We start from the raw sequence: 12,385 nt of genomic DNA on the forward strand, positions 1-12,385 counted from the left end.
ATCGGGTGGAAAACTGTCCAAAACTGTTACTTTTCAGGATACAAGCTCTGCTATTTTGTATTCTTTTGTGTGGCACTAGTATGATCAAGTGGGGCATTCATTTACGAAACGAAACATAAAAGGTTAAAATATAGAGATAAGATCTGCTCGACATTGACGATATATACTTGTGTATATAGGTCCATTTTTACACTTTAGCTGTGTAGAAAACATCCATTTGTTGAACTTTGAGGGAATTCTTGTCTCCTGCATGTTCCTGTTCAGGATGTCTGGTTTCTCACAAGAGATGTGTGATGTTCTCAGTGGTGGACAGTAACTAAGTATATTTACTTGAGTACTGTACTTAAGTAAAAACAATTGTCGTATCAGTACTTTACTTATTACGTATTTGTATTTTTGGATACTTGTAACATTCACTACATTTCAAAGACAAACATTGTACTTTTGACTCTACTACGTTTCTAGGAAGGGAAAAAGTACGCTATGAATTATCCTCTTGAGCCCTATTTCAAAGGTAGTGAAATAGCAGATCCACTATACAAGCTTGTAGAGCTTATATTATTTATATTTTGTCAAAAAAATAATCTGGAAAATCTTAAATTATTTGGGGAAAATATCTAAATTTTTATACAGTAACGCATTGATATTAAAAAGGAACTGAACTTTGTCATTTTAATTAAAAGTAAGTACTCCAAATGTGACTGAGCAACTTGTACTTGTACTTGTACTTGAGTAATAGTTGAATAGGAGTATCATAGGCTACCATGACTCAAGCACTGGGTTTGAGCACTTTGTCCATCACTGGTTGTTCTTGTGAAAAGCACGGCTCAGCCTCTCTGCTTACTTCTGCTCTGTGGCTCTCTTCTGGTTTCCAACCTGTCGTTTCCTTACTGTTCTTCTTCTTCTGTTTCCTCTCCTCTTCCTCCCCACGCCTTCCTCCCGTCCTCAGTAAAATCATCAAGGTGCGAATCATAGACGACGAGGAGTACGAGAAGAACAAGACCTTCTACCTGGAGATCGGAGAGCCTCGTCTGATCGAGACCAACGACGCCAAAGGTCAGGGAGGGGGGGTCTCGCCCTGCGGACCCCCTGTGTGAACTCTGAGCTCTGAGTCTGACTCACCTCAGTGTGACGGTGCACGTGCATCAAGACCCCCATCTACCGCCACCTACTGTGTGTGTGCGAGCGCGTCTGTGTGTGTTTGTGCACTTGTGTGCGTACACCTGTATCCATTGTGTTTTGACCATGCATGTTCATCACCTCCCTCTATTTGTCTCTTTGTGTATGTGTGCGTGCATGTCTGTGCATACATACATGCATCCTTGTGTGTGCATGTTTGTGTGTGTGCGTGTCTGTGTGCGTGTGTGTGTGTGTGTCATACAGGAAGACCATAACCATTAGGATCTTAGACCGGGAGGAGTACAATAAGCTGGCCTCCTTCTACGTCCTTCTACAGACCCCCCAATGGAGACGCAGCAGGGTGGGATGGACAGGTGTGACAGCCAATCAGCACTGAGAATGCACCCTATGCTGTAATGTCATTGGTTCCCAAGTCAACAGGCAGCCGGCCCTTGTAAAGTTCTTACTGCTTGGATGAGTTTTTTTTCCCCTTTCCTTTTTGTTAGGCTGTACTTAGACCTCAGATAAAGTACAGTGTTCCTCTCACTAACAGCAGTGTTAGTGAGTTATCTATGCCTTAAACATCTGAGTGTATCTAAGTTCACTTTGAAACTAAAAACAACATACAGTAAGCCATTGTATTTAATTACTGTAGTTCCACACTTTAAAGTCTCCTAATTCCCTCGGTTGTCTCTCTATCAAGTGCCATAATCCCCTCCTAGACTCTTTAATATCAAGACCTCCCTTAAGTGCTACTGTGTATCTGTATATCTCACACTGTCTAAAGTGCCCTAAACGGCTGTGTCCTTCCCTAACCTGGCGGTATGTTTAATTTATAAGTGCCCGACACCCACTAGATACACACACAGACACATTTCCTTATCCCTTATTGGAACCATTCCCTACGCACTTACCATATGTATACATCATAGTCATACCACTCCGTTTGAATTGCCCCACCTGTTCCTCAGAGAACCCTGAAAGAACGTTCCATAGAGTTGTACTCCAAAGAGTCAACATTTCGGGCCATGTTCATGCAGTGCAGCTGTTCCTATGACAAGTCAATGCAAGAACGTTACCTGCTACCAGCATGTTAAAAATAGAGGGAACGTCATTTCACCCTTGCCGAAAAAATTACTTCAGCAATTTAAGGGTTTTTATGTGTGCTAAAGCACAGGGAATAAATCACTACCTGCCTGCTAGTCTATGTCCAGACAGTTTAATGAAAAATGGCATATAGATATTTTCAGCTCTCTTTGGAGAATTGCCAAACTCGAATTCTGCCAAGGCAAGAGGGGGCCAAAACCTTCCTCCTTTTCCTTTTTAGCCCCACGATCCATCTGTCCGTCCGTCCGTCCATCCACCACTTTGGTCCCAAACAATATTTCTATAAAACCATTGGCAGATTGCCAGGGAATTCTTTATGAACCCCAGGGGATGGCCCCTACTGATTTTGGTAACCCCATGGGCTTTCCTCTTGCACAACCTTTACAACTACATTTCTACTGACACAAAATATATCTAAAAATCAAATGGGCAGGGGTGACCTGATAGCTGAATGGTTAGGGCGCATACCATAGGCGCAGAATTCCTTCAACAGCGTGGCCTCAATTTGACTCGTATTTTTATTTGCTGTTTCTTTACTCCGCTCTTTGTCCGTTTCAAAGAAAAGAAAAAAGGGTCGATTTGCCATGAAACCTGCTAAACCACCGAATCCAACGATTCTAGTAACCCAATGGCTTTTACTCTAGCGCCAACCTTAGGCCACAATTGCCATTTGCATACACAGTATCTCAAAATCTGGGCAGATTGCCAAGAAACTTGTGCTCAGCAAGGATTAACCCTACTGATTTTGGTGACCCCATGGCCACCCCCCCCCCCCCCACCACCACCAAATTTACTTCCCCCAGTGTTGGGTTTATTTCGCTTTTGTTTTTGTCGGCAGGCCTGTTGAGTTGGGGTTCAGCTGAACACAGGAGCTCTTCCTCTCCTCCTCTGTTTTACTCTCCGGCTGACTGTTTTCTTGCAAGCTATGTATCCCCCCCTTCTTTTCTCCTCTGATCATTTTCAGAGGTCTGCAATAATTCTCAGTGAGAGTCACACCTCTCCTCGCCCCTTCTCTTCTTTGCTCCTTTTCTGTGTTCTCTCATCCTCGCCGCTCTCCATTTATTTACTCTCCTAATATGCTTGTGATGTGTGTCTGTGTGCGCGCACATGCACATGTACTGTATATGCTTGCTTGCATGACAATGTGTATCCACTGTCCGTGTGTGTGTGTGTGTGTGTGTGTGTGTGTGTGTGTGTGTGTGTGTGTGTGTGTGTGTGTGTGTGTGTGTGCGTGTGCGTGCGCGTGCGTGTGCGCGGTTACATGCATTCACCAGTATCTGTTTTTCAACGTTTGTGTCCATTACCTCATCATGGATGCTCATTGCCCAGTCAGGCTGTAGTGTCATATTTTCCTTTTGTCTTCTCCATCTACTGTCAGACAAACAAACACACAACCACACATACACACGCACAGTTACGGTATCTCTATTTGTTACATACATTTTATTGTCTCTTTAGCACCCACACATTCATGCACAGGAGTCTAGTTTGAGGGCGGTAATGTTAATATTTGTTGGCAGCAGAATTGATGTATTCACAAGTTTGACACAGCAGTGGAACTTGTACAGCTGGTGCTAACAGCCTAAACGTTTGGGCCTAATAAAAATGGACACGAACCCACAATAGCTTTTTATATTTGACTGTATATCACTGTTTTATTCTGTGAGCCCTGTCCACTCTACGTGGGACGTAATATCCTTTTGCAGTTTAAATAAGGCTGTCATTAGGCAAACGTGCACGTTGTCAGTGGAATATTGCTGACACACGCACATCAGGAATGCCACATCCAACCACAACAAATTTGGCTCACAATACTTGGGAATCTCTGCACTGAAATTTTGCTAGCGCCTGCTTGGAACTCGGACAAAACACTGCTCTGGTGACCTGCCTTATTTTGCACAGACCAGTGCAGATCTGATCTTGAATATGATGCTCTTAGAGTTTAACCACTTAAACCCTATTTTATACTTTGTCATCTGGCGGTGCCACATAAAAAAAGCAGATCTGCAAACTCTGAACTTTTGATTATTTTAGCTATTTTCTCTCTCTCTTTTTCATTTCTGAAAAGTTTAGAAAATCTTTGTTTTTTGCCCAAAATAGAGATGCCAGATCTCTCTTACACAAATGCTACTACATTTAGACATGAGTAATACTCTCATACACACAATCAGACTGTTTGTTTGACAGAAACCCAGGACGTCTCTTGGTGTACTGGTAGTGATGTGTGCTTTAGCAGGACTCAGCAGTGTTTATGGTAATGAGGGGATCAAACAGAAGGCTGGATATCACATTAACACTGTCAGGAGATCAAACACACCGTTGGGACACACAGCATGCCCGCGCACACACTGACACACATTGACACACACACACACACACACACAGACACACACACACACACACGCACACACACGCACACATATGCACACGCACACACACGCACATGCACACGCACGCACACACACACACACACACACACACACACACACACACACACACACACACACACACACACACACACACACACACACACACACACACACACACACACACACACACACAGCACTGGCTCACATACACATGTAGTATACACACACCACAGGAACATAAACCATTCGTAATACACACACACAGCCTTGAGACAAACACACAACTGTATACACACTGTCAGAGTAGCTTGATGAGGTGTTGGTGGGATCAAAGACTCTAGAATGTGCACACGCACGCGCGCGCACACACAAAAATACACTGTTTTAATAACTGTATTTTATGGAAGTTCTGCGGTTTTTCCCCGGAGTGAAATGAGGCCAAATTAAATTAGCCCTCCCCAGACTTTCATTGTGTCTGTGTGTGAACTGCTTTTACACATAGCGGCTTTTATGTGCATATGAATTTGTGAAATATGATGGTAAACAGAATTGCTTTGTAGAGCTTCGTTGTTCAGATCCTTCAGATTGGTATATTTGACCGCCTTGTGGTGTGCACTGTGCAAGGTTCAAATTTGACAACAAATTAAAGCATCTTACATTGTTGAACTATCTTCAGCTGACTTCCAGTCAGCTATCAGAGCAAACAATCCCTTTTTGACCGTTAATTAATAGATTCATCTGTGGAAGTTGTAATGTACACAATAAAGATGAATGATTAATTGCAGAAAATGCACACTACCCTGATGAAAAAAAAAATGGTTAGTCAGTAATTATGACAGCTATTTTAAGTCTTTGGATTTTGTTTATTTATTTTACCCAATGTGTGTTGCTGTGCAACATTAGCCAGTGTTCTGTCAGCTGTGTGGAATTATTAGCTGGTTGTCTCATTCTGTTAACATTTGTTAGCATCACAGTAAGAACAGCTCTTAGCAAGTGGTGTTGACACAAGAGAACACTATTAATCCAAGTTGACATATGATGACTAATATCATGAAGGGCCAATTTAATTTAGTTTTTCCTTCTAACTGACTGACTGTTGGAAGGTTTTGACGTTGCCCGGTTGTTTTTAGCCTTCACCTGCTGTCCCAGATCTAAATTAGTGTACAATGAAAACCACAATGTAAACCATCATAAATTATTTTAACCACTGACCTAAAAAACACATATTCCCAAACCTCTGTATCAGCCTATTATTTACAATGTACATAATGTACATTGTACATAATGCACTACATAAAGTTCAAGTTGTGAGTGGATATGCCCGACATCTGCGCAAATTGGCAAGTGTACCCGTATGCATGCCCGATGTCGGTGCATATCGCCGTTGTTTAGCTTCGGTTAGCATCAGTGCAAATTGTTAGGATGCAGTTTCTTCAGTGTGTGGCGTCAGACCAGAGCAAGACCAGTGAGAGAGAGAGGTAGAGCTTGATCAGCAAGACATACAGTAGGGAGAGGGATGGGAGAGAGTGAGAGGGGGGAGAGAAATAGAGAGAGAAAGAGCCTGTGGTACCCCACACAATGTTGGGTACCGAATCCTGAACACGCTGATTGACACACCTGAATGTGAACTGAAGGTGCTATGATCTTGTAGATCTGCACATTTTTTTTTTTGCAAATCTTTGAATATATATATATTCTTAAGCAAACATTTGTAACTCAAATCTTTGCCTCTGGGGGTCCCTGGAACAAAATATTTTAAGATGGGGGTCGGCGGCCAAATACATATCCTTTTGGGGGTCCTTGACATGAAAAAGTTTGAGCACCACTGATGTAGCAACATTTTTCAGAAAACAGTTAGGATTTAGAAGACATGTGTAGATGCGTTCCCGGATTGAATGGGTTAACATAAATTCGTCAGCATACAGTGAGAGAGATGGAATCAAATAGTCTTTAGAATCTCTCTATTTGATCTCCCATTGAGCTTCAAATATTTGCCCACGACTTCAGAGCGAGAGAGGAGAGGAAGAAGGTGTTTTTTGGGGGGCTTGTGCTTTGAGCAGAGTTTTTTTCCGTGTCGGGATATAGATCCATAGAGATAATGAAGATCTATCTCTGTGTTAAACCAGGCCTGAATGTGACATTTACACTTCTTTATCAAGTGTTGGATTTGCTGTATTCATGAGCCTGATAGGGAGGGAGGCAGGTGTCTTATCTTTTCCTCTGGAGTCCAAAGCAACAAAGCTGTGAACCACTTTCAACCCGACATCGCTAAATTGTCAAAAATAAAATCCAAAGATCCCCCAAAAATGTCATCTGCAAGCTGATCTGAGCTTGTAGATCTGCTTATTTAGCTCCACAATGAAGCATAAAAGAGTTCAAACGTGACACCCTGCAGTGTTACAGGAATGGCATCATCTCGTAGGTAGGACACATAGGAGACATGCTGCTGTAACATGAAGGACACTTAGGAGACATGCTGTAACATGAAGGACACATAGGAGACATGCTGCTGTAACATAAAGGACACATAGGAGACATGCTGCTGTAACATAAAGGACACATAGGAGACATGCTGTAACAGCAAGGAAACATAGGAGACATGCTGTAACATCAAGGAAACATAGGAGACATGCTGTAACATCAAGGAAACATAGGAGACATGCTGTAACATCAAGGAAACATAGGAGACATGCTGTAGCATCAAGGAAACATAGGAGACATGCTGTAGCAGCAAGGAAACATAGGAGACATGCTGTAACATCAACATCAAGGACACGGACGCAGCTAAAAACAAAACAGGCCCTGCAGAGTCCCAACCCCATGTCCTAACACAGGCAGACGTGTGTGTGTGTGTGTGTGTGTGTGTGTGTGTGTGTGTGTGTGTGTGTGTGTGTGTGTGTGTGTGTGTGTGTGTGTGTGTGTGTGTGTGTGTGTGTGTGTGTGTGTGTGTGTGTGTGTGTGTGTGTGTGTGTGTGTGTGTGTGTGTGTGTGTGTGTGTGTGTGTGTGTGTGTGTGTGTGTGTGTGTGCGTGCGTGCGTGCGTGCGTGCGTGCGTGCGTGCGTGCGTGTACAAGTGCAGCATCAAGCATGCATTTACAGATACAGAACAATGTGAAACACACACATACTCTATGCACATAATGTACACACATACTGTACAGCATGCAGTACTGTATGCTGCACATGATTATGCACAATCATATACGCACACATCACGCGTGGTTAGATGAACACACACACATACATGCCAGTATGTCTCTGTTTATGTGACAAATTTTGTGTGACAGCAGTGTCCTCTGTTCTGGTCCTCTGTACCCTGTCTTCATCTACGCTGTCGGTGGAAACCTTTTATGTCCAAAACCGTTCCCTTTTTATTCTTTAAAAAACATTTTAAAGTAGTGAAAATAGACGATCTACAAGCTCACAACGCGTCGTATCTATTTTGAAGCTTTCGTGCGACACTCTTGTACGGTGAAGTAGGGCATTCGTTTAAATTTAAAAAGTCTAAATATGGAGATACAAGGTTTGTGCCAGCAGCAACATTAGGTTGCGTGTCTGACTGTTTGCACAGTAAAATACTCAGTATTAATTTAACTCTGTGTGTACAGAGTTAACGCTGAGGATTTTGCTGTGTGTGAGTGTTATGAATTTGAACTTTAACTTTATTTGAACATTAGCATTAAAATTATAATTGACATCAATTATTCTTGATGAAAAAGACCTACTCTATTGAACATTTACGTGTGTATGCCTGCGTGCATGTGTGTGTGCGTGTGCCTGTGTGTGTGTGCGCACGCGCGTGTGTGTGTGTGCGTGTGCGTGTGTGTGAGAGTGAGGGATGACTCACTATAAGGTGTGGCCCAAGGTGGATATTTAATCTATTTACTCTAGCTAAGTAATTAGTGTGTAATTACATGTAAATGATGAACAAGACCACTGAAACCTGTGGAATGAATAGTAAATAACACATTAGTGCGTGCGTGCGTGCGTGCTAGCCTGCCTGCTGTATACCGCAGATGAGTATGAGTGTGTAATGAATCAACACAGAGGACATTATTATCAACATTGAACAATGTTAATCAACTCTGGTACATGACAACAAGCTGTGTAGATTAATCTACTCATGTCATGTCGTTATCCAAGTAATGTGTTTACCATTGATGTTCCAGTTGATTGACAATTATTGGAAATTACTGTCACAGTTATTAATGTCACTCATTTCATTCATAGTCATAATCATATTTTTATGCAGGCAATTATAATGCATGACACCGGGTTGTGCTGATGGGATGAACTGACTACAGTTAGACCACTCCTCTCTCCTAGCCTGGTTCCAGACCATAGACCCCGCCCACTCTCTGAGTGGACTGCTCCCCTTGGTCTGGTGTCATAATGTGAGCCTATGGCTTTTCATGGTCGAAGAAAAACCTGTCAAATCAGAGTCGGAGGTGGGGGTGGTCTAACGACAAGCCAATCAGCGAATATCTGCTAAAACAAGCTGTGCGATGACGTCAAATGTAGGCGGATCCGTGGATCTTTTGTGATTGGTTTAGGGAAATTTGAATCCCCTCCCCCTGGTAATCACGGACACCGCAGCCAATGTCAGACTTCAGGCTTCTGTCCCTTCACCCCCTTCTCTCCTGTTATTCAATGGGCCCGATTCACTAAGCTGGTTGTAAATAACGTGTAAATAAAGTGACTAAAGCAAAAACCGACGTGCAGTTCACAAAGGGGTGCGTAAATACCTCAAATGTGCGGATCACAGTTGTTCCTCATTTTTGCCGGAAGGTCAGAGGCGCGTTCATGTGGGAGATCATTTGCATTGCTCCACGCCCCATTTAAGACCATAAAAGGCAACCGGAAACCACCGTCGAAAAACGCCGCGACTCCAAAAGGGACAGATCTACCAGCTTATAACGCGCCTCGACCCACCACATGACAACTTGTAGATCAGTGGAAGCGAGTCCCTCATGTGATTAAACGTTTACGTTTATAAAGTAAATAGCCAACTCTCATGTCACGTGTTAGAAGTTTACAAAGTTTAATCCCACCACCAAATAATAGGCTAATAAAACAAAAACGAAAGGATATTTAAGCTTTTTCTACTGAACATTGCTCACGTTTGCTGTGGTGAAAAGCAGGGCATACTAGCATGCTGCTATCGGATAGATTATGGACCAGAGCCTTAATGATTACTGAGGGGAAATTCGTCCTTTGGATTAATAGCCTATATCACTGTCCTACGTCGGAATGGGGAATGGATCTATTCTGGACACAGATTTCCTCATCAGATGTTAAGACTTATAGGCTCTTGTGTGTGGCAATCATGTGATCAATATACAGTAGCCCACGGTATTATAAATTAATACCGCGGACATTGGAGGTGCGTCTGTGCCCAGCGACATTAAGGCATGATAGTCTATTTTCATCATTACATGAAACTTTGGCTGAGTCGGCCGACACTGAGGGACCTAATAATTCAAGCTCTAAATGATAAATGATAAACTGATTGCCTAAAAATAAATAGAAATTGGTTAAATGTGTAACATGTCTATATTATGTATAGGCTACAAGAAAATACATTGTTTGACATATTTCTTCTTTTTTTATATATATGTGTTGACAAATGTTGGGCACATACATATTTTTATTTGAGGACGTAATTCATTTTGCATGAAGAATAAAGCATTTCTAAAGACATATGCAAGCTTTGATCGCATGTAAGTCAGCCTCGGAGCAGACGTGAGAAAGAACGGACCTCCCGCAAAATTAACCAGAAAGAGATTAATGAATCAGACAGAGCCGCAGGAATGGTGGTGCGAACGGTGCGGCCGCACCGGGCCCCGCGCTACGGGGGGCCTCGCAAAAAAACGGGAACTTTTTTTTTTAACATGACACCCAACATGACACCCAACTTAATGTTTTGAGGGCAAAAATAACCGCAAATAACCACCCAAAACTCGGATATATTCGGCAGAAACCGCAAAAAAATCGCACGATTTTACTACTAACATGGGAAGTTGCGCAAATTCCTTTACGTTCAAAATATGTGCGTAAACAGCTTAGTGAATCGGGCCCTATGTCTCTCTAGAAACTCTTAGTTTCACTGTGTGTGTGTGTAAGGGAGCGAAAGTGACAGATCTTCACCTCCTCATCCCTAAACTCCTCCCTTCCTCCTATAGAGCCGACCTCCTCTCCACTTGTGTAGAACGTGACTCGACCCTTCCCGATAGCCTGACAGTCCTTCTCCTCTCCTCTCCTATGGAGCTATAGAGTAATCATGATGAGGCTCTCTACTCTCCTCTCCATCACAGCTCAGCTCAGGCAGTAAAAAGTTCCCCAGCCTGCTCTGCTCCTGTTCAGTGGTTGCTGACAGGCTGTGAGGAGCTGACCAGTCTGTTGCAGCTGTCACCCCACATCTTCCACACACACTGTTCACTGTGATAGAGAGGGAGGGGAGGATGTTAAGGCGGTGGGTCTCAACCTTTTTTGAGTTCTTGTGGCATATTGGCAGTTCTGGCTTATTTCGAGCGATCCTCAAGGACCACCCCAACCCACCTCCCCACAAAATGCTTTTGTTTGTGTTTGTTTGTTTTCTTTTTCCCACTCTACGACTATTTGCCAAACAACTTTCTACATTTGATGCACTTGTAGGGCATTATTACTCTTGTTATAAAGGTTTGTAATTATGCATAACAACTTATAACAAGGTTTATGAAGTATTATAACTTATAATATAATTTAAGTAAGATAATTGCTGGTTTCTGGCCATGACGCATTATAAACTCAGTGGAACAGCACATTAAAACCGCCAGGTAACACTTTACTTAAAGGTCGGGTCTGTAATGCATCATAGGGTGCATCATAAAGTGTTGCCCTTGAGGCCAGTGTCCACTTAAAGCGGTTCAGATGCATTCTGTGAGTTGACATGCAACCATGTCATTCAGTCTTTTAATCCACTGGCAGCGTGAGCTGCAGCATGTTTTTGCCACGCCACAATCTGTTGCTATTTTTGCCAGAGAGTCAGGTCTGGGTGAAGCATGGAATATTCTTTTTTTGCTTCTGAATGTTATATAAATCCTATATCTATTCAGAACAAATCATTTCCCTATGCCTATTTTCACATCTAAAGTGTTTATTCACTATAAATAAATACATGCATACTAATCAGTGTAGTTCTAGGCACTCAAGGATGAAATGCTATCGGATATATTCCCACTGAACAGACATTTCCCAGGAATTCTATTCCCAATTATTCTGTAATTAACTGGCCTAAATAAGAGAGAGAGAGAGAGAAAGGCATGTGCTAATACCTAATAATCTAGATTAAAAAGTACAGCGATGGATGAGTCCTTGAATATAGCTAGGAATTACAGTGACAAAATATTGTGTCATGGGCAGTGCTTTACGTGGAATAAAAGGGGCCAGTACTCTATAGGAGCATAATGTTACTGTAGCCGCGGGTTGAGGCAGACCTGGCTCTGAATCTGAAGATAGAGAACCAATACAAGCTTACCACTTTCATCCTACAGTACAGTAGCATTCCTATTTTGGGCATGTAATTATAGGCAAAACCTTTCAGAAATGTACTTTTCTTTTAAGAGTAGCCAATTCTATCCTAATTTAATCATTATGCCAGTTAATTCCTCCCCACACTTGTTTATGTTGGGTTTGTTGATTTATATGTGGAACATAACGCACATACTCTACGACATGCACACATGCTGTAAGTACGCACATGCCATGGACACATACATGGTGAATGTATTGTTTGCTTTCTCCAATTTGCAT

General features: G+C 42.4%; 1 protein-coding gene across 2 annotated transcripts in view; it reads left to right on the top strand.

Annotated features, from left to right (window-relative positions):
- slc8a1b (solute carrier family 8 member 1b) overlaps nucleotides 1–12,385 on the top strand; it is a 162,253-nt gene that overhangs the window by 110,665 nt on the left and 39,203 nt on the right. The window contains exon 5 of one of the 2 annotated variants that reach the window (XM_084077278.1): nucleotides 1,384–1,493. In XM_084077278.1, the coding sequence (XP_083933404.1) occupies nucleotides 1,384–1,493 (110 nt within the window). Of the gene's footprint in view, nucleotides 1–1,383; nucleotides 1,574–12,385 lie in introns of those variants that run through there. The other variant, XM_084077279.1, reaches the window with a different exon arrangement.

Source organism: Gymnoscopelus microlampas, assembly GCF_963454915.1.
Source record: "Gymnoscopelus microlampas genome assembly, chromosome: 13".
NCBI lineage: Eukaryota > Metazoa > Chordata > Actinopteri > Myctophiformes > Myctophidae > Gymnoscopelus > Gymnoscopelus microlampas.